This window comes from Meleagris gallopavo, chromosome 3 (assembly GCF_000146605.3).
Source record: "Meleagris gallopavo isolate NT-WF06-2002-E0010 breed Aviagen turkey brand Nicholas breeding stock chromosome 3, Turkey_5.1, whole genome shotgun sequence".
Taxonomy (NCBI): Eukaryota; Metazoa; Chordata; class Aves; order Galliformes; family Phasianidae; genus Meleagris; species Meleagris gallopavo.
Window position 1 is genome coordinate 45081439 of NC_015013.2, and position 21943 is coordinate 45103381.

Sequence of the window (21943 nt, forward strand, 5' to 3'; positions counted from 1 at the left end):
AGTTTCGTGTATATCTGAGTGGCTGTATAAAATGTTTCTCTGAAGTCCCTGTTCCCCTTCTTTCACCCCAGTTCTGATCCTCAAAAGCTCTTTTACTCTCATTTGTCCCTATGCCACTACATGTGCAGGTTTTCTGAGATGGTGCATTACCTGAGGATTTCTTTTCCATACACGTATCTGTTGTTGTGTAAGTTTGTTCATTAAAACTTTCAGAGGCTCAAACTCTAGAACAGAGACAGAAAGACTTCCTTTATATCTGAGGAACATTTTGGTGGGGAGTATTTTTGCTCCACTATTTGCTTTAACTAAGCATTTAATTTCTGCTTAGTACCTCTTTTTGAGTCCCTCCTTTTCTCCCTTTTTAAGGTTATGAATGTTATGATTTCACTTTGCAGGGGCAGAATGATACTTTTTGGAGAATTTAACTTGACTCTCTGATTGGCTTTCCTTGAGAAGTTCTTGGTCTACCAGTAGTCGCTTGGGAAGCATCAAGTAATTTAACTTTGGAGAGGGAAAAGGACTAGGTTTCATGCATGCAGAGAATCCAGAATCCATCTGGTCTTCCTGAATCCTTTGTTCCAAATATTAGAAGATGCAGACACCTTCTAGTTGTAGAGATGGCCAAGCCATGATGAATTCTTTCTCCTGCCTTTCTTCCATTTCACAGTCTTGTATTCAGTGGGATTCAGCAGAGAGGAGATGGCTGTGTTGCATGCAAGATACCACACAGGTGAAAAGAATCCTGTATGGGGAGGGTGTGGCTTGGGAGATGGTAATTACAGTGTTCTAATTATTCCCAGGTGTTGTAAGCATTTAGCCTGTAACTAACCTTCATTCTTCCATGTTTCACTGTGTGTAATCTAATTGAAATTGGACCTGCAGAAAGAAACGTAGATGTCCTAAAAGAAGACAAATTGCTGAAGAATACTTCTGTTTACGTCTAATTAAGTTTAAAACAAACAGAAAGCATGTCTGTCATTAATGTTAAAATTCCCTTTTTTATTTTTTGCTTGTTTTTTATTTAAGTCAAAGAATCCACTGCTAAGTCCACATACGCTTTCCTTTGCATGGTGCAATATAAGTATACCTGTATGATTTCAGCTTTTAATATGCCAAACTCCAACTTATGTTTCAGTTGTATTACATTACGACTGGTTGTTACGTTCCTCTGGTAATTCTACATGATAGAATTAGTAGTAATTGCTTTCAGTTTCACAAGAAGCAAGGAAGTGCACTGACGTTAGAGGAGGAAGAACAGGCTATTTTGTTTGGAAAGCCTAAATCATGGACATCTCTTTTTTTAAAAGGAACTGTAGCTCCTCTGCTTGTTCTAGTGTATTGAAGGTATTTGTTAATGATGTTAAGAGGAATATGGTTGGTCAAAAGTCTGTTCCAGTAGGGTTAACAAACTTATTTTACTTGAAAACTGAAATGTAGCAATACTTTTAGTGAATGTGAGTGCTTTATTCAAGTATGTGTTGCCTTGGTTTAACAAGCCATGGTAAGTCTGAGACATCAGCCATGTTGTAGCATAACACATTCTAGTCATAGGATGGGAAATAAATACAGAAACAAGACTGAATTTATTTTTTACATTTATTTTCTATAGTTAGTAAGCACTTAGTTCTTAATAAGTTCTAGAAGAGAAAATGCCTGGTACTGCTCTAGTTTTTCTAGCAGAAAAATGGGGCCTGAACTAGAAACAGTATTATTGTGGGCCCTCATTAATGAATGCTGCAAGAATTGTAAATGTTCGTAGCAGACTTAGTAGGTCTGGTAGTTGGCTCAGATTTCCTTTCCTAGGCTTAATGGCTACTGTTCCTTACGAAACAGTGACAAATGATTTATTGAGGACATCTTAATATTAACATTTGATTTTATTTTTAAGTTTGGAGAAGAGCAAAATGGAAGTTTTGCAGTAAGATGAAGTGCGCTTTGGAGGAAGGAGCTGTAAATCAGCCCAGAAAAAAAACTGACTGTAGTCATATGACCAATTAGGGAGATTTGGGCAAATAACATATATTCTCTAAAATTATTAAGTCTTGCCTTCAGCTGAAAATTTTTCAGAAATTGTTATAGTCGGAGTTTGTTGCGGCTGTTAGCTGTCCTACCTAGATTTCCCATAGGAGCACCGACTTCTGAAGCATCTGTACAGTGGAGGAGGTTTCTCCCTGAAGGCATGCCTTCTTCTGAACAGTAATCCACAGTTCTAGGTGTACCTTCTGCAGAGAGGAAAAAATATTTTTCTCTTGAAATTGTTTTGTACAAGTTTCTAGGTTACCATATGCTATTAAGACATTTGTACATAGTTCCATAGATTGGCCAATTCCTGGAAAATATGTTTTTGCTTGGGGCTGTGCTGAAAATGATCATAAACATTATTCATTACCTCAGCCTGACCATCTAAAAATAGAGTGCTTTCTGGGACAGAGAGAAGCTCAATTTCTTCTGGTAGAATACTCTTCATTAGCTTAATTAGGTAAGGGGAATGAGCAGGAAAGGTTGCATTTCCAGTCAGCCTGTTCCTTTGTACCTGGGCTTCGTAGAATGTCAGGTATTACTTGTGAAGAACATCTTTAAGCATAGTGGAACAATCCTTACAAATTTGATGTTAAGGGTTTTAAGAATTAAGTGGGATTTTTTGTTTGTTTGTTTTTCTTTTTAAATAAAATGGGAAAATAGCAACAAATGGCAAAACACAAATGCATTTGAAGTACTTTGCTCTTCTTTGAGAACTCTTTGACGTTATTAGAATTATATTACTAATAAATATTAGTTAATTTAAATTAAATTAGTTAATTTAAATTAATCTTATTACTCAAATTAAGATTTTTTATTTGTCATGCTTTTGATTGGCTTGATAAATTTTTGTATAATTTTAAAATAACCCAAACTTTTGCTTTTTAGTCTCCACTATAGAAGGTAAGGTTTCCTAGCTTTTCTCTCTTGCGACTTGGTCTCTACTAACAAATATTAAGTAAAATGTAGTGTTCTTAGATAAAATTGGAGGTTAGAGAAGACAATCTGTTGTGAAAATGTAGAAATGCTGTCAGAGGAAATGTTTATGTTTACGCCAAGCCAATCTAAATATATGAAATAGCTACAGCAGTCATGCTACCACTCCTTGTGACAGATAATCTCAGCTCTTCCAGTTGGAATAGAGGTTTCTATTGTAAATGAGGTTTCTGCAGTGCTGTGCTGTCTTTTGGCCTGAAGCCACGGCTGATGGATGGTGCTGCAGAGCAGAGCAGCCCTTCGGCTTCAGCTTGCCCCAGCCCCTGCCTGGGCTCCAGCCCAGGAGACAGCAGGACTCTGGTCAGCCTGGCTGGAGAGGTCATCTGGCTGTTCTTCCCTCCATCTCTTTTTTTTCTTCTTTTCTTAAGCTGTTCAGGAAATTACAGAATCACAGGGCTTCAAAAGGATCTCAAGAGGTCATCAAGTCCAACCCCCTACTAAAGCAGGTTCCCCACAGTAGGTTGCACAGGTAGGTATCTAGACAGGTCTTCATTATCTCAGAGAAGGAGACTCCACAGCATCCCTGAGCAACCTGTTCCAGTGCTCTGTCACGCTTACCATAACAAAGTTCTTCTGCATGTTATTACAGAATTTCCCATGTTCAAGTTTTTTTTAGGCCATTACTCCTTGTCCTTGCCACCAATAAGAGCCTGGCCTCATCCATTTGCCTCCCACCTCCCTTTAGATATTTATAAGCATTTATCAGATCCCCTCTCAGTCTTCTTTTCCGTAGGCTGAACAGACCCAGGTTACTCAGCCTTTCATCATATGGGAGAGGTCCTTAATCATCTTTGTGGTCCTCTGCTGGACTCCTTCCAGGAGATCCCACAACTGGACACAGTATGCTAAATGTGGCCTCATCAGGGCAGAGTAGAAGGGGAAGGTCAACTTATTTCAGAAGTTTTCTGATATGGGGGACTGGACTGCCACGCAAATACCATAGTGTAAGGGCATGTGGAGAAATGAGGATGACACACTTGCACACACAGGGCTGGACAAGTAATAGTTATGCCATAAAATCGGTGTTCTCTGCAGTGGTGACTGTTCCCACATCCTCCCCGGTTAAGATAGTAAGACTCATCAACATTACTGGCCAATGGAGAAAAGTGGTCCATGCAAAAGGATTAATGAGGTGAAAATAGAACCAAATTCTGCCATCACTCTGGGCTCTGGGCTTCACTGATATAAATTGTTCACTGACATTTGAAATACTGAGTGTTTCATTCCATGGAGGTAACTGAGCAGATGCTCTTTCAAAGTGATTTGATTGATCTTTAACTCCTTTAAAGGTGTTGACTATTATGTGAATTTAATTTTAAAAAATCTAGGCTTATATTTGTATTACAACAATAACGTTCTTTCATTCTTAAATATCATTAAGTAACATTTGGGGGGCTACAACATATAAAGAGGGGAAAAAAGTTCTCTGATTCAATTAAATGGCTGTCTCTCTGAGTCAAAGAGATTACTTTTGATTGACCTCTTTCTGTGCTAGGCTGGGATGTTTTTACCTTTTCAGAGCTGTGGTTCCTATGAAGCAAAATTCAGTGTTCCTTCTGTAATGGACCTTCTGACAGGTACATTGCATTCCTTCTCCACCCAAGAAAATAATTTAACTTAGAAAACTAGCTAAAGAAACAACCTTCTAAAATTTGCTTTTTGTCAGAAGAAATTGTTAGGCATTTTCTATCTGAATGTGAACTATCATGCCGTGTCTATTACAAAAGCTATTTTTGAAAGGAATGATCAAATTTATAGAATGTTCAAATCTTAAAAAATAATAAAATTAATTAGAGTTTCGTACTTAAATTAAGAACCAAAATTGAAGGCAGCATCTGTAATCTTTAAAGATACGTATGTTGCCATTTTTCCTCTTTAACTTCAAGACATTCATTTGCTAGGAAGAATAGATTGGTAGATACAATTACATTAGTATGGTGAAATGAAGGTTAAGAATTTATTTCCTGTAAAACTTAGAATAATCTGATAGTCTACTCTTTGTAGCTGTTTTCTCTGGCTACCTGTGCTATTTACATTTAAATCAATTACTCTTACATCTTGCTTTGTATTCATAAAGAAAAGCAGTTTTATGTGCTGCATTGCACCCAGCTGATATGCCTAACCATTAGCCTCAGGCTTGTACTTTTCTTTATTTTTCCTTTGCCTATTTTATAGAGAACAAAAGTCGTAGAGAAAACAGGATGATTAGAGGGGCTTCCAGCTGAGTTTAAGTCTTTGTGTGGTGTGCAGAAATATAATTTAGACTTGCACAGCACTTCGCCTCCAAAGCTTTCAAAATGGGTCAATATCCTCATATAACAGGGCTGAAACTGCTGTAGGAAAGGGGAAATGCTTAGTGTGAGGTCTCACAAGAAACAAGTAATTAGGAAAATTCCATGTGACCTTCATTTCTTACATTTGAAATTAGCTCCAGTACTGGATGGAAGATGTAATGTCTTCATTGTGTTAGAAAAACTGTGTGGGTAGCTGCATTCTGACTTAGAGGTGCTATGACAAAATTATAAACTCAGAATTGTAGTTGATTTTTTTAGAAAAGAATGTGTAATGTTTTCAGAATCAGGAAACTCACCACAGTGCAAACAACACCTTAATATTCTTTTTCCAGGTAGGGTTCCCATTCTGTCACATGGATAGAATAGCAGCATCATTTTCATTTCCAAGGCATGAGAAATCTATGGGAGTTTACATTCCCAGGAAGCTTTGAGGAATTTGTTGTGAATCTTTGATCCAGGATTGAATTGTATGGGGCCGTACTAGAGCTGTCCTATAACAGTTTTACAGATGTTGTAAATCACTCTGCCTTGCTGTTCCCCCTTCGTTTTGATACCACATTACCTCTTATGCACATCTTAGTGTATCTGTCTTTTCTTTTGGCTAAGAATGGGAGAGTAGCTTTAATAAGTCCTCATCCTAGTAGAAACTCGGGGATGGCTCTTCTAGGACTAGTTTGGTGGCACTCTCAACATCCCTAAGCAACGCAAAATGCACTCAGTAGGTAGAATTTGTCTATTGGTTTGGGGGCAGCAAGGCTAATTAATTGGAATGCATGTAACCTTTCTTTAAAAAAAACAAAAAAAAACTTAATCCCTTTTTTTTGTTCTTATTGTTCCAGAGTACCTAGACAGTGTACACAGATCTGTTTTTGTATTAACCCTCCCCACCAATGGTTAGGTATTTAGTAACTTGGCTGCTATCTAAGCAGCTAAATGAATTGTGAAGATCATATCTCTGTTTCATTAGAAAGCCAAAGGCTGAGCACTGTAGAGAATCTGGCGGTATGCTGTAGGTTTCTGCAAGGAGCCAGAGTTCAGAATGTGTTGGGTTCTAAGTGGTTTTGTTTGTTTGTTTGTTTTGGTAATCTTAATGTAAAATGCAGATGGATTTCTTTTTTTGGTTCGTAAACTGAATGATTAATTTATCAATAACTTTTAATTGTGATAGAGGCATGCTTCAATATGGTTTCCTTTTGTGTAGGGCTTCACTGTTCAGAAGAAACAGATAAGGAAGCAGCAAACTCTGAATGTCACTTCATATATGGTTTTTCTGGGGTTTTACAGCCCAAGAAGCAGGTGGTAAAGTTTTTGCTGAAGCTTGGCTACACATTCTGTTTGCTTTATGGTTCAGGGTAAGGCAGCTTCTCGTGCTATCATTGTATATGAATTTCAGGCCTAAAAAATAATGTCAGGCTTGTAACTTCTTATGAGTAGATAATTTGATCAGCAGTGCCTGCTGGTGTTTTCTTGCATTATTCTAGCAAATCCTTGTCATCTTAGTGAGGCCACTGTGAGAGCTCGAAGGTAATTGTGTACTAACTCCCTTTGCTCATTACTAAAATACTTTATGTTCACTTAGGCATTTAGTCTTGGAGGAGGATTTGTTTGAATGCCAGTGACCCAAACGCTTGGATGTGATGTTGCTGCTTACTGGGAGGAGGGCATGGAAGAATATTCATACCAGTGGGAGCTTTGCATAGACTTTTTCATCCTGCAGTCAGGGTTAGAGGTCATACGTGACCTAAATGATTAGCATATATGTTATTCTTTGGGCTATTGTGATAGTCCACGCGAAAATGCACATATTTCATGATCAAGTCATGTCCTTCATGTCACTCTCATGCTTCCTTGCACATCTGTCTGGAAAAAATCATCTCACTATGAGTCTGTTTAGCTTTTTGTTCCCAGACCATGTCTGCAGATTTCCACTAATTTCTTTAGGAAGTCCTAGATAGATATGGCAGAGTGATAAGGTGGTGCAAGGTATTTCTGTAGTCTATGGTTGCTATGCAGTAAAAACAAGTATCCTGTGGACTTCTTGAAAATTTCTCCTTTTGTCTGCATGAAAAGGACAATATTCTTAGCAGTGCTTATTTGATTTCCTGTCAGTATTCAGCACCAGCAGAATATATTAAATATATTTTGTGTATATTTAACATATATGCTGCTCACTGCAAAGCAGGAAGGTATGTCATCCCTCTTCTGTGAAACATCACTTTAAAAAGGACCTGTTAACATTGTAACGTGTGGGCTTGGTTCATAACATGGTCCAATTCCAGCTAAGGCAATCTTAAAATTGCAACAATTTGGCTGATGAGAAATCAGTGAGGAATCAAAATGACATACATTTTCTGAAATGGAAAAAGATGGATTTTAGGAAAACTGCAGTTAAATCAGGAGAGGTGTCAGATGCTTTGTCTGTCTCTGTTAAGTTCATCATATATAAAATGCTTGAAATGCACATTTAGGTCTGACAACTATAGTGAAAGCAGCCCAGCTTTTGTGAAGTCTGTTGAGAGCCTCTGGTGGGCCTCTGATGGGAAGCTTGTAAGACATAATGCCAGTGTAAGGTTTTAATTAATCTAGAATTTGTATTTGAAAGAATAGCTTTCATTCTACTGTCATTTTATTTGCTTTGTTTTTCCAATGGTTAATTTTGGGGGAAATACGTGTGAGAAAGTTCATGAGTCACAAGAGAAGAAATGGCTTACATTATAGCTGGTATTTACTCACTTAATTTTGTGATTAATTAAATTGGGGCACAGCCTGTAGCAGACAACTCCAGTGACTGAAATGAAATCTGTGTGGGAAGGCTAAGAAGTTAATACAAATCAAATTGCTGAGTAGATTAGTTGCACTCCATAGACATTTTGAATAAAGGTGGCATTGATTTTGTATTGCTTTGTGACTAAAGTAAATTGAACTGAATCAAAGCTACTCTAAGTGTTGTCATGAGAGGTTATTTTATCATCTTGCTCCCATAGCTTGTACTATAGACTATAGGCAGATATGCAATATCAACCAGATTTAAGCCAGTCACATGTGAGTTCTGAGGATCAGAGCTACTGAACTTGCTATCCTTTTCTTTATACCAGTTTTGCTTGAGGTAGTCACTTATCTCTCACTGCAAAATCCTTTGCCATATTCAATCTGATGTTCTTCTGTAATATAGATAAAGCTTTATTAAAAGTCTGATAAGAAAAATGGTAATTTCTAGCTCTTACACAGTTGGCTCCTTGGAGTTTCGGTGGCTTGGTTTGGTTTTGGTGGTCAACTTAATTATTTTCAGTTGGCCTACTGAGTTTATCTGATAGATTTCTATTTCTGTGTCAACCTGTATAGTTGTTGTTTTTAATGACTAGCTATAATTAAACAACAACAACAGGAAACAGGAATATGCTTCCTTGGACCTAATTTTATTTAGTACATTCAGTTATACTGAAGGATTGTATGTCCTAAAGAGAACAGCAATTTCTTCAGTTGGATAAATACAGTATTAAATAATTCTGATATACTACCACTTTGAGTTTTATCAGCTTAATACTAAATTAAACTTTTCTTTAAAAAAAAAATCTCGAGTATAAGAAGTATTGCTCTGAAGAGTAATGGAATCTTTGTGGCTTTTACAGCATGGCTGAGGTGGGAATGGCCCTCTAGATGCCATCTTGTCCAAGCCCGGTGACTCCAGTAGGGCCATCCAGAGCAGGCTGCCCATGCCCAGGTGCCTTTTGAAGGGTTTCTGAGGAGGGAGATGTTGTATGGTAATAAGGGAACTAAAACAGGAGTTTGTGACAAGGTCTGATTTTGTGTCTTTTATGTATTACGGTATATTACATTGAACCTTAATAAACTTGCAGTTAATTTACTGCCTTTTTATTAGAGGCATCTTGGTCCGAGAACATTTAACTGCTTATTCACTGTGGAGGAACAAAGGAAAAAAAGAAGCTGCTGTCCCCTTTGTATGTTTTAAGCTTGTTCTGTGTCTTTGATCAGGAATTCTACCACTGAATCTCTTTATTCTATCACTGAATAGTAAAAAAACGATTCAGCAGGTAGGTCTCCATACCCACACTGTGGTTGATAGACTTACAGACATAAAGCCATTTTAGAAAAGATCTACCCTTGAATACGATAGGTAAGTTCTCCTAAATCTGAATGCACCTAAATCTGACTGCACCTAAAACAGATTGGATCTAGTTAAAAGTTTGCATTTCAGTTCACGTGCATTGTGTGGAACCTGCTTTAGTAGGGGGATTGGACTCAGTGATCTTTTGAGGTCTCTCCCAACCCCTGCAATTCTGTGATTTCATTATTTCCTTTCTTATTTTTTGTTTTGAAACATATTCAGATTTTTTTGCTTTATATTAAATAGCAAATTATAGTATTTTATTACTGCTTTGTGTTAAATAGCAAGCCTCATTATATTGCAGAAAACAGTATCTAATTTCATTCATTGTGAACTAACACCACCCAGAAGTTAAATATTGCTATATCTTATGTCTATATCCTTTGGATATGAGTAATTCACCTGATTCACTGCAAACACTCGGAATCCTTGCCGCTCAACTGGAAGCAGTTGAAAGTTTCTACTTTTCTTGTTAGATCATCTGTTGCAAGTTGCTCCAGTTTTGTGAAGGTCATATTTAAATTTAGCAATGTCCCCAGCTATTAAAACCTGGGTAGTGCTGGCCTGTTAATGCCAAGGAATGCTGTGGTAAAATTGACATTGGTGTACCTGCAGTCTGTGGTAACAGTAGCAAGTCTGTGACAACAGCCTGCTGAGTTGTACCCTTGAGAGTTATGTAGGACATCTGATGATGAGGCAAATAACCAAGATGTGTACCAGGGTTATCCTAATCAGGCTGTTTGCTCACCCTTCCTGGAAGTGAGATCCTTCAGTTATAGAATTAGATGCTGAAGAAACAAGCAAATTTTGCTACCAAGGGCAGTGGCAGTCAGGGCACTAGCTTGTTCTGCTTTATCTAGCTGGAGCAAACATTTGTAAGATTTGAATACACCTATCTTTTGGATTGTATCACAGCATTTTATGACAAAACCTTGTGCACATCCTAATGTGCAGTAGAATATTACCCTTGATTTCAGAGGTGTCTATAAGTAAGTCTGTGCAGCAATACCTGAAGTGTGGCGTGGAGCTTCTGGCATGCTGACAGGGTGGGTGGGTATCTACAGGTTGTCCTCAGGCTCTCAGCTCTCTTACCATAAGGCAGGGTTATTCTCTGTCATAAATATGTTGAAGATCTGCTAGTGAGAAGTGTGAGAAAAAATAGAATTCATGAAAGACACTACAGTAGTAATGCAAATAGTATCATTACTAGTTGCTGTGTTCGAGGTCCCTACAGGAAAGCTCTAAGTCGCTCACCTTAGCTGGAGGTTTTTAGCCTTTTAAATCCCAATTTAGGGCTACAAAACCTATGTGGTTTTTGGAGGAAGGAAGAATTTGAACTTCAGGCATGGACAAAAAAGCCCTTTGCTGCTCTAAGTATCAGCTTGTCCTTAGGCTTTGTTGCTTTGTTTAAAAACTGAAGCAAACCCTAGGAAGGGGATGAAAGCTTAGACAGTGCCCTATTGTGTGTGCAGTGAGTGGAGGGGGGAATGGCATGCAGATCCTGCCTCTTGCCCAAGTTTCAGAAAGGGTCAGAAACGTCTATGGTGAGGGGGAAAAGGATTCTTCTCAATTTTATTATTTTTTTTAAAGAAGTGAAATGATTTCACTGTCTAGGATGTTTTATTCTTATACAGAGTCTGAATATTTGAAGATTTTTAGGAGTGTGAAATTGGCAGCATTCACAGCAAGAACAAGACTTATGCCCTATAAAAGACCTGGAAAGTATTGACCCCCTTTGTGAGAGGCGTGCCTTAATGTATTGGAGGAATGTATGCAGAATGGAAAGTTCCATTGGGTGTTTGTTTATGAAAACGACATGAATGGTTTGGGATTTGTTTTTAGTGTGTGTAAAAGGAACACAAGGACACCATGTGTAAAGTCAGTACATTCTGCAAAGTCTCTCGCAAGCTTATTATAACTTGTTATAAAATAATAGTATGAATAATAGTATAATACAAGTCCAGGCTGGTGTAGGAAGTGAAAGAATACTCACAGTGAGACAAAATTCCCCTTTCGCTAATGATTTAAGCACAAGAATACAAGTTCAGTCTCTGGGAAATGCTTGGTGTTTGTTGTTGGCTTTTTTTGGTCTGGAGCCATGACTTTCAAAAGAACCTGGGGAGAAAGTGTAAAGCAAAACAAGCAAAAATGCAAGCTTCCATGTTTTTTTCTTAAAGTTATTTAACCACTGACTGATTTGAGAGATCAAGTCCTTTGCCAAAATTTAAATCAGCCAGGAACAAATGACTTAAAAACTCAAGGTACAGAACTTGATTTATATTTTTTTTAATTCAAAACAAGCAGTCTTGTTTATAATTCGTACTGACACGCATTTCAATGGCATGTACATGTTTTGATATGTTAATGCACAACTCTGATTTAAAACAGCACTTTGCTAAGTTCCTTACTCTTTTTTCCTCCTCCTGTAACTCTGCATTCATGGATATAAATCAAAACTGTGTCAGCACTTGTCACTTGTTAGGTGCCAGAAGTATTTATTTCATGTTCAGTTAACAATCAGTGCAATGCAGAATTGATTTTTTTTTAAAATAGGTGATGCTATTTTAATCATACTGTATTAGTCCCTATTTATCCAGCTCAGTAAACCACGTATTTATTGATTTATTCATTCAACATGAAAATATTTTCCTTTTTTGCTTGTATTTGATTTATGTTATAGGTAAAGGGGCAGTGCTCATGAGTAAGCAGTGATCTGTCTAACTTTGTATATTGTGGTTCTAGTTACATAAATGTGGAAGTTTTTTTGTGTGTAAAGTTGCATTAGTAATTTTGCTCAGGTAGGAAACTTGGGTGGTTCTAGGACTTCTGTTTGATATTTGTATGGCACTTGTGGTTTTACAGGAGCCTTGATTAAACCGGTATTACTCAGAGTGCGGAATGTTCTCAGTTTTAATGCAAGTCAAAGAAAGTTTCTCAGTTAAGAAGCTCAGTGCTTTTTGTCTCTTGGCACGGTGAACCCATGATACTGACAGACACTAGATAAATACAGTTTTGATCATGACTTCTAAATAAGAAGCTGAAAGACTGAAATCTGGGTCTGAATTGGTGCTGCTTCAGGCTTTCATGTTTTGTCAGCTTTGCATGCATTAGGAAATCTGTTCATGGTATGTAAAAATGCGCAAGCCGTATTACTGAACTGCAAAAGCCCCACTGCTGGTACATCAAAGAATGCAGCAGCTGTCATCCAGCTTTAGCTGTGGTGTTCCTGAATGCCTTAATCCTGTTCCCAATGTTCCCAAACAGAAAGAGGCAAGGAGTGTGCACTTTCTTTATACTTCCCTTTCTATTTTTTTTTCCCAAGTGTTGGCATAGCGAAATTCAGAATATGTGTTCAGCAGCTATCACTATATGACATTACATTATTTGCATCTAATTTAGGCATTTCAGTCTTTTTCATGAATGTTAAGCTCTTTCAAATTTAGTTTTTACTAAAATTAGCAATCATTTACACTGGGCTTAATCCCAGGTGTTTTAATTATCAAAACAAGTATTCAGTTGTACTTCATTTTCATTTAGGTCCACTTCAGGTTGGAAGTAACTGGTAATTCTTCTGTTCCCATTCAGTTGCTGAAGGAATTCATGTTGAGATTGCACTGAGAACCAGAATTAGAGGAAACACAACTGAGTACCAATAAAAAATATTTTACTTTATGTAATCTTCATTTGTTCAGATTTTTTATTACAGTGCAAGTCTTGCAAGGCAGCTACTGCAAAATACTGTATTGAAGAGGCAAACCAGATACGTTACAAATATAAATTTTAATCTGTTACAGCACTTTTACAGACTTTAACGGTGCAGTGTCCAGTTTCCAAAGTGAGTCACAGCAGATGTCTGGGAACTGTGAGAATGGAGCAGGCATACAGTGATGCTTCCTTGGTGTGCTTGACTGTCTCACCAGCATTTTCTGACCCAGAAGCTCTTCTTGGAAATAACTAAATCAAGGCAAATTTGTGTTCATTCATTTGCCTGATCACTTTTCTGAACTGTATTTCAGGAGTATTTTCCAAAAAAGTGCAAACACATTTCAAGAAAATAGTACAGGAAAATTGTTCATATTGAATTCAGTTACTAGAAATAGATTCTAAAAGGGTGTTTTTTATTTATTGGAATTTATATTTGTTTATTAACCACTGTCTTGCAAAGTGAATTAGCACAACAGAGATCTTTCTGTGCAGAGAAAGGAAGTATGCATGTGTTCAGCTGCTTCACAGAGTTGTCTGGTAGGCCCTCTTTTCTATGTCTTTGCTAGCCTCCAACCCCTCAGGCAAAAAATGACTTGCAGTGTAACAACAAATGAGTGGCTGGAGAGTCAAATTTAACATTTTGATAATCCAAATGTGTAGCCCAATTTACTCAAAAGGGCTTTGAAAAATCTGCTTTAACAATGTTGACCAGGATAGTACTGAAAGCCCGATGAGAGAAAATGACATTTGATGACAGGGTTTGGTATGCTTAGAAATACTTCTGTTATTAAAGTTGCCCTAGTGCGAACCACTCCTACACTGCTCATTTGTGTGACACACTGGCCATCACAACACACAGGAAAGATCAGAGATTATATGCATTAGCTCCAGTCCTTTCCTTGTCAGACAAGGATCTCCCAGCATCTACTATTACCTTATTGTGGTTTACTCTTGCAAGCCCATTTTCCCTTCCCTCTCCATTAAGACCCCTTTCCAAACTCCTTACTTTGAAATGTCATCTTGTTACATCTCTGCAATGTTAGACAACATTCAGCATTATTCTTAAGGAAAATAGTTGATGCCAAGAAAGGAAATGGGCAGTTAACATTTTGGGATGTTCTTGGCAATGTTCATAGCTTTCATTGGATAAGGGATCATTTGTTTGCTTTGCTCTTGACAGAGCACAAAAAGAACATCTTTAATTCAGTGAAAACTCATGATGATACCTTATTACTATGATTTTGATGTCGATCATCCTTTCAGTTGCTGTATTTTTTATGCAAACACCAGGAAATAGTGTTGAACGGCATTCACAAACATTCCTTGTTTACTTTTACAGGTTATTGAATCTCTAGGGATTATTATATACAAAGCCTTGGACTATGGCTTGAAGGACAACGAAGAGCGGGAATTAAGTCCTCCACTGGAGCAGCTGATAGACCACATGACCAACACCACTGAAACCGACGGGAGTCGAGATGAGGGATACGATGCCCTGGATGAGGGGGTGGAGGATGATGACGATGATGACAAAGAGGAAGTTGAGGCTATTCATTCCTATAAGGACGTCATGAAGGTACACTAATAGGCAGATTATATGGATATCCCACTGTCCTTATCAGTGAGAAAATCATCTGTTTTCTGTGTTCTTGTCCAGTTTCATACTAGCTGTATTGTTTTTTGATTTCTGATTGTCCTGGTTCTTTAAAGAATCTTTGCTTTCAAAAATGACATGCGGTAGTATTTCATTTTGACAGTAAGACACAGCAAGACCATGATAACTTTATGGTCTGCCATTCATATCACGTTCTGATTTCATCTCTGTGTTGGATACTGAGCCTTCTGGTGTAACATCTATTACTTTGTGTACATTTGGTTACTTCACAGGTTGTTTCAATTTTCTCAGCTTTTTATTAGTGCAGTGCTGCTTTAATGATTCTTCATCAGTTTCCTCCTCTGCCTTCCTTCTGTACTGAAGCAGAAGACTGCTTTTATAAGTGTAGCTTATTTGTAAGGAGTGAGTCAATATACACTACTTCATTGATGATAATTATGATTGTGATTCTTGACCTGAGTTGTGAGATTTAGAAACACAGTTTAGGAATTTTAATTGCAACAGGTTCTTCAGTATTATCTACCATGAACAATGATTTAGAAGCTTTTAATCCTATAGAGTAGTCTTCAGTACAAATTTTAGAGTCTCTAGTGGAGACAAAGATGTTAATAAGCATGATAAATGTGGATTGAACATTGTATGTTGCTTGTTCTTAAGTGCAATTCATATCTCATCATAAGGATGAGAAGCTCAGCATTTCACAGAAATTAAGAGTCTGGAACAGAACATCCTGGATAGCACATAAGGATGTATTAGCATGCACAAAAAAGACTCCTCCGAAACTTGGTGCTTTTCATGGGCTGACAGTAAAGAGGAAAGCTCTCGGGAGGCTAGGATGGGAATAGCTTTCATTTGAGATGCTTTTGAACATATAGTTAAATTGATGATGTTATTTGGAAAAGTAGCATTGACAACCACTTCTTGTAAACTTAGTTAAAATTCACATTTTCTGGAGGATTTACATCCCCTTGTTCCTGCTTTTCCCCACAACAGAGCTCTACACGCTTCACTGCAATCCACTTAACAACACAGCACAGTGACTTCTATACCTGTATGTGTGTACTGCCCTGACCAAGGCACCTCCTTTTCCTCCCTTAAGCATAAATAATGCTAAATTCTTAAATCCTCCTTTTTTCTCTCCTCAGAGAAGCAATGAAGGTCAGAGGGACCAATGAAGGGAGCAGTTGAAGGAGTGGTCAGTCTGGATGGCACACTCACCTTCAAGCCCCTTGCCTCTGAGGCTTTCTGAGCTAATGCCCTGGCAGCAGGAGGAAGTGAGGGCTGCTTTTCTCGACTTGCTGCCAGGTGACTTCCTTGTGCATGGCCAGCAGCAGCAAAGGCATGGAGGAGCAACCTGCTAAGCCCCTGTAGGAGCTACTCCAAACAGTATGGTTTTGTGTCCACGCTGTATGGGATAGATGCAATCAATGTATCCTCTTTCCCTCCACTTTGGTACAAATGCCGTGAAGTGGTGGAGCAATCAAAGCTGGGTTATAAGAGGGAGAGACGCCTGTATATGCAGATCTGAGGGCAGAGAGGTTTGTAGACATAATTATTTTGCACATTCTTTACTTAATATCTGCAAGTAAGAAAATATAAGTTTGAAAAACTTCTTTCAGTTACACTGGTATGCATGCCTGGAACTCAGAGTGCATAAGAAAATGTTTGGTCAGTCTTCAACCAAGAAGGCTGCTGAGTGGTGGACTTTCTGTTTTGGCTTTGTTAATGCGTATCTCCACTGGCCTGAGGTATCTGCATACTTATGCGTTTTAAAATCAGCATCTTAACTTGTATTATTTTTTGCTTATCTATTTATTTTTATTCTGGAAATGTACTGCTTTTTTGTTATATCACTTCAGTGATCTGAATTAACTTCAGCTGTCAGTTCTACATCTTCCTAACTTCAGCTTCCTCAGAATTCTCTTTTGTTGCTGTTGTTGCTTTCACCTAAGTTATTTGCTGCAGGCTTAACTCCGTGACTTGCCTTTATTACTCTGCATCATTAAGTCATTGACAGTACTAGAACAGCATTATCATTCTTGTCATTTTTTACATTTGTGCAAATTTGCGATATTCTTTTTTCTTGACTTCAATTCTTTTCAAGGATAAGGCCATGTTTTGGATCTGACTTTTTTTTCCCCTCCAGCACTAAGCCATATTGCAGGCTACACCCTAATTTACCCACTGATTGTTGCACAACAGAAGTGTGTGGTCTTGTGACCATAAGGCATCATTATTGTAATTCTCTCCTAGCAAGACTCACTATGAAGCTTTCTCCTCTGCAGTTTGTAGTGAAGACTGAAGCAGGTTTGCTTGTTGAATTAAGCAAGAATCATTTTTGTCTACCCTGCATTCTTCAAATTGCAAACTTGAAAAATAGTGGAGGTGAGCTGCATGATACTTGTATTGATTTTTAAAATTTTTAACTATATAGTCTCCAGTGTGGACATGATTTTGTCCTTGAAATGGGATTATGTGTTTCATCTTTCTCCAAAAAGTGTCACCGAATTGCAGAATCATTAAGTTGGAAAAGACCTCTGAGATTATCAAGTCCAACCATCAACCAACCCGTCACCACCATGCCCACTAACCCATGTCCCTCAGTGCAACATCAGCTTGTTTCTTGAAATCCTGCAGGGGCAGTGAGTCCACCACTTCCCTGGGCAGCCTATGCCAGTGCCTCACTACTCTTTCTATCACCAGTTACCTAGGAGAGGAGACCAACTCCCATTTCACTACTACAACCTCCTTTCAGGTAGTCATAGAGGTTTCCTCTCAGCCTCTTCTTCTCCAGGCTGAACAATCCCAGTCCCTTTAGCTGCTCCTTATAAGACTTGTGTCTCAGATCCTTATTGTGATGTTCAGTGTCTCACTTACCACTAAATCTGAATTTTCCTTTAGATTGTTAATGTGGGTGAGCCTGTATTGAGATTAAAACACAGAGATAAATAATATATGTGTCAAGTTCTGCTGTAATCTAAACTAGGTAAGGTCAATCCGGAACCCGCCCCTGATGTGGAAAATTCTGAGTAGTGTGGTGGATATCTATTCCCAAGAATTGGGAAAAGAGTTCTTAAGAGCTCTTCCAAGGTCAGCGCTGGCAAAGCTGTTTTTTTGGAGAAGACATAGATGGGCTTTTCTGCTGCATGTCTGTATGTTTGGTTGATCTGGCTTTTGATTTCCTTGGCAGGACCAATCTGCTATGTAGACTTGATTGACTGTTTTAAAGACTATCTATGAAGAGAGGAGATACTATTTGCCACATTTAACTTTTTTGACTTTGATATATTTCAGACCTGGTAGATCTGGTGCAAATGAAGGAAGAAATAGAAACAATAAGGACTGGATACTTTCAGGCAGCTGTTTTCTGTTTTTGGGGTACTCTTGCCTGTCCTCATCCACAGCATATGCACACAAGAAAGGCAGTGCCTGTTCCCATATAGTATGGGAAAACCATATATCCTGGTTTATTACATACTATACAAGGACATACAAAGTAGGCTAAAGGGGTCTGGAGTGCATCAGGTTTATATCACACATTCAGCTTTGTGTCAACAGAGGATATATGCAGAGTGGGCCTGGCATGCCAGGAGGTGTGTTAGGCTTGCTAAGGGTGTGGAGAGTCCTGTTGGCACCTTTATCATGGCATGTGGCCCTCCCTGATATTGAAACAAGATGATGCATCAGCCTCTTCCAGATCATGCTCAAACTCTAATTCTCCTCCTAATCTTAGCATTATCTCACTCCTGATCTCACAGATCTCTGCAGTTAGATGGTCTAATCCAGCACCACTTCTCATGTTAACCTGGGGGTGCTTTCTAAGCTGCAGCTTAGCAACATCTGCTGGCCTGAGCCCCATCCCTAAACTCATTTCTAGTGCTGTCCTTTATTCTAGGTCAGCAACCTCTTCACATTCCATATACGAATAAAGCTCCATAAGCTTCCTTAATCTATGTGATACCAAGTTTTATTCTGTTCTGGTATTTGCTGGGTTAAGCTGCAATCCTAGTTCTAGCTGTGTCATTTCTGCCAGCTTTGATGAGTTACTGCATTGTATTATTTACTATAGATGAATTTGCTACTGATGGTACTAGCTCCTAGCTTAATTCTTCTTCATAAAAGAGGTTCATCTTCAAGTTGAGACACAGACCTCTCTTCTACTATCTTTCTCTGTACATCTTTTACAAGACATGCAAGGAGGCCCTGGTCTTCATGAACCAATATCCTACTCCTACTTATGTTTTCAACCTGAAAGTAACTCAGCTTTTGCAGGAAACTGACCTGTGGCTGAGCCCCACCTTCTGCCAGAGACAAATATAGGTGAGTGGCCCAAGGGTGCTCAGTGGCCTCTGGACCTGGGCCTCACTAAGAAATTGTTCTGAGGTAGTTCAATGACAATGTTAGTTAATTCTGACCAAAAATTAAAAATTAACTGTCATGCAACTGCTGCTTCACAGAGATAAATTAGTGACCTAGGCCCCTTTGTAACCAGAACTCATACTTAAGAAATCTCCATGCTCACCTTTTAATTTCCATGGAAGTTATTTATAGAGCAGCATGTTGCAGTATTGTGTTATCATGCTATAACAAATGTAAACAACATTGCAGTTTGCAGTGTTTTATTGGTAGAAATTAATGTGTGTGCTTTGCTCATAAAAAAAGAGGAAGAGTAAGTTATGTTTCTGTGGGGAAAAAAAATCCCATAATGTAGCTATTTTACTTGTCCTGTAATCATTGGCATCTAAAATAAATTCACCATTTTAGTTGATTCATATTTTGGTAGCTCAAGTGTGGACTGTCTCCTCTCAGCTGGAAAGAATTGAAATTTACTGTGATGATACTGATCTGTTTGTGTTTTGTTTTCAGTACTCTGGTCGTACAGTTCAACTATCTATGGCATGTGTTGAGTATTCGAGTAAAGGAAGAATATGTTCTGTTTCCATGCAATTACAGGTGGAATGAAAAGATCTACATGTTTTGGAAGTACCGTACTGAGTTTGAAGACATATGTTATTATCATGTATGTGATACATATGAATGTAATGTCTGAGAGGAACCAGAAAATACAGTTAAAAGCAAATCTGGGTATTTCTTTATAACAGTTAAAGAATTTGTGTTACTGGAATTCAGAGGCCCATAATTGTACCTAGATTGTGAGGTTAGAATAGGTAAGGTGCAGCTTTCTGCAAGTGTAATTCTATTCAGAATTGGATTGGCTTTAGCAATTTTATATGAGCCTGCGAACTGTATTTATGTGTCATTTTGAAACAGGCAGCTTGCAGCATAGCCTGTAACTCTTTGAAACTGAATATTTTAGAACCTTACTGAGATGATAAGTAGTGTCCCAATTGTCTGCTCATAACAAGTGATCAGCTCTCTTCCTTTGAATCCTGTTCTTAGCATACTCAAATATCACATGCCAGTGTTTGTTTTGGTGGATCTTATTTTAGAAAAAAAGATAATGTACATCTTTTGTATGTTGATGAGGGGAGATGCTGAAATCAGTGGATTGGAAGTCCTTTTGCGCTGACTGAAAATTAATTATCATCTGTCTTTGAATTTTCAGTTGTACACACAGCCCTAATGCCTGAGACATTTTATCTAATGTTGAGGAACCTCCTGAGCTAATTGTTGTGTTCTTGGAAGTGTCAATATCTAGTTTTTGTATCTCTTAAGTTTTGAGGGAGGCGGACTCTCCTTTGGGTATTTATGTTTGCATTTGAACTACTTATAATCTAGAAATAAACCCAAACCTCCCAAAATGATTTTGTCATTCCGGTAGCTTGTTTTGGCACATTCCTTGGCCAGAATCTTCACTGAAATCTTCATAGCAGAGCTTCTGGTCCTTGAACATCTTGGCCACCTCTCTTTTCTCTGTGCCACTTTTACAGAAATTAGACCTCTCTGTTCAGCAGTGTAAAGTCCCAAGGACTGCTGCTCAACCATGCATGTTCAGGCAGCTTAAAAGCATTCCCTTTTGGGCTCCCACCCTCCCAAAGCATGCTGACCTAGGGTACACCTTGTTGTGTCAGCTACTACAGGTCTTCAGACAGATGCTGTGAAGGTTCAGAAGAGTAATTGCTCAGATTTAGTTAACAAAGGAATATACGTATCTTAACAAAATAGCGTAAGTCCACAGACATATTCTTATTTCTTCACCATTCTTTGAACTGACTCTGTTTGTCTTCAAAATGCAGTAAATCTGCTATTTTTCTCTTGCCCAGATCTTGTATGTCATGGCTATTCATTCAAACTGTAGCATGTTTTTCTGTCTGCTCTGTCACCTTGGCAGGGATCCACATCACCTGTATTAGTTCAAACATCCCAAAAAGGTTTTTGTTTTGTTCTTTAACTCGGTCAGTTTCTTCCTCTGTTTTGCTGTAAAGACCCTTGAATATTTGTACTTGGCACAACCAAAGGACCATCCAAATTAAACTATCCTGTGGGTTGATGGCAGAAGTCACCTGTAGCTCCTGTGCTCTGTAGGCCCAGGGAGCAGAACTGAGGACAGAATGTACAGAAAAAGCAGAAGCATCTCTGCACATTTCAATCTTTGTCATGTACACTACAGCAATGTGTTGATTTTAAAATAAAATCATATAACAGTAATACCATGGTTTTGATACAGAGGGCTTTATAAACATCTGCAAAGGAAACAGATGTTGTTTCCGCTGTCTCAACTGGGAACTCTGCAAGTAAAAGATAAATATTTTAAGTAATAATTTTGTACTATCACAATTTCTTGTTTTTTTCTGGTTTTGCAATAGAAGTACATTATACCAAACATGAATGCGAGGAAGCTGTCTTGCAGGATTTTAATCTTTCCAATTAAAAAAAAAAAAAGTGATATTTTTTTCCTTTCTTCAATTATTATTACATAGAACACTTAAAACATCCTTTGCATCAGCATAGGCTTAGGTAGATTGAGGTGTCCAGGCTGGGACATAAAACCAAGTCACCTTTTCTGTGGCAATTTTTCTTTCCCATTATGGCTCATAGTAATGCATTTACACTGGTTAAAAAACCCCTGTACCCATAATTCACATAATTATACTAGTATAACCTGTCTAAGGTCTAAAATAGTCTAAGGAATCCAAGGAGTTGTCCAGCAAAAACAGGAAACACAGATTGTGTGTTCAGATAATTTTTATATGTTGGTAGGTTAGAATAAGTCTGACATTTGTATGT

At 38.1% G+C, this 21943-nt stretch overlaps 1 protein-coding gene across 2 annotated transcripts in view; it reads left to right on the plus strand.

Annotated features, from left to right (window-relative positions):
• The window catches only part of SPIRE1 (spire type actin nucleation factor 1), a 111706-nt gene that overhangs the window by 26464 nt on the left and 63299 nt on the right, over positions 1-21943 (plus strand). For both annotated transcript variants that reach the window (XM_010708765.3, XM_010708766.3), the window contains exon 2: positions 14480-14716. In XM_010708765.3, coding sequence (XP_010707067.1) covers positions 14480-14716 — 237 coding nt within the window. The remainder of the gene's footprint in view (positions 1-14479; positions 14717-21943) is intronic.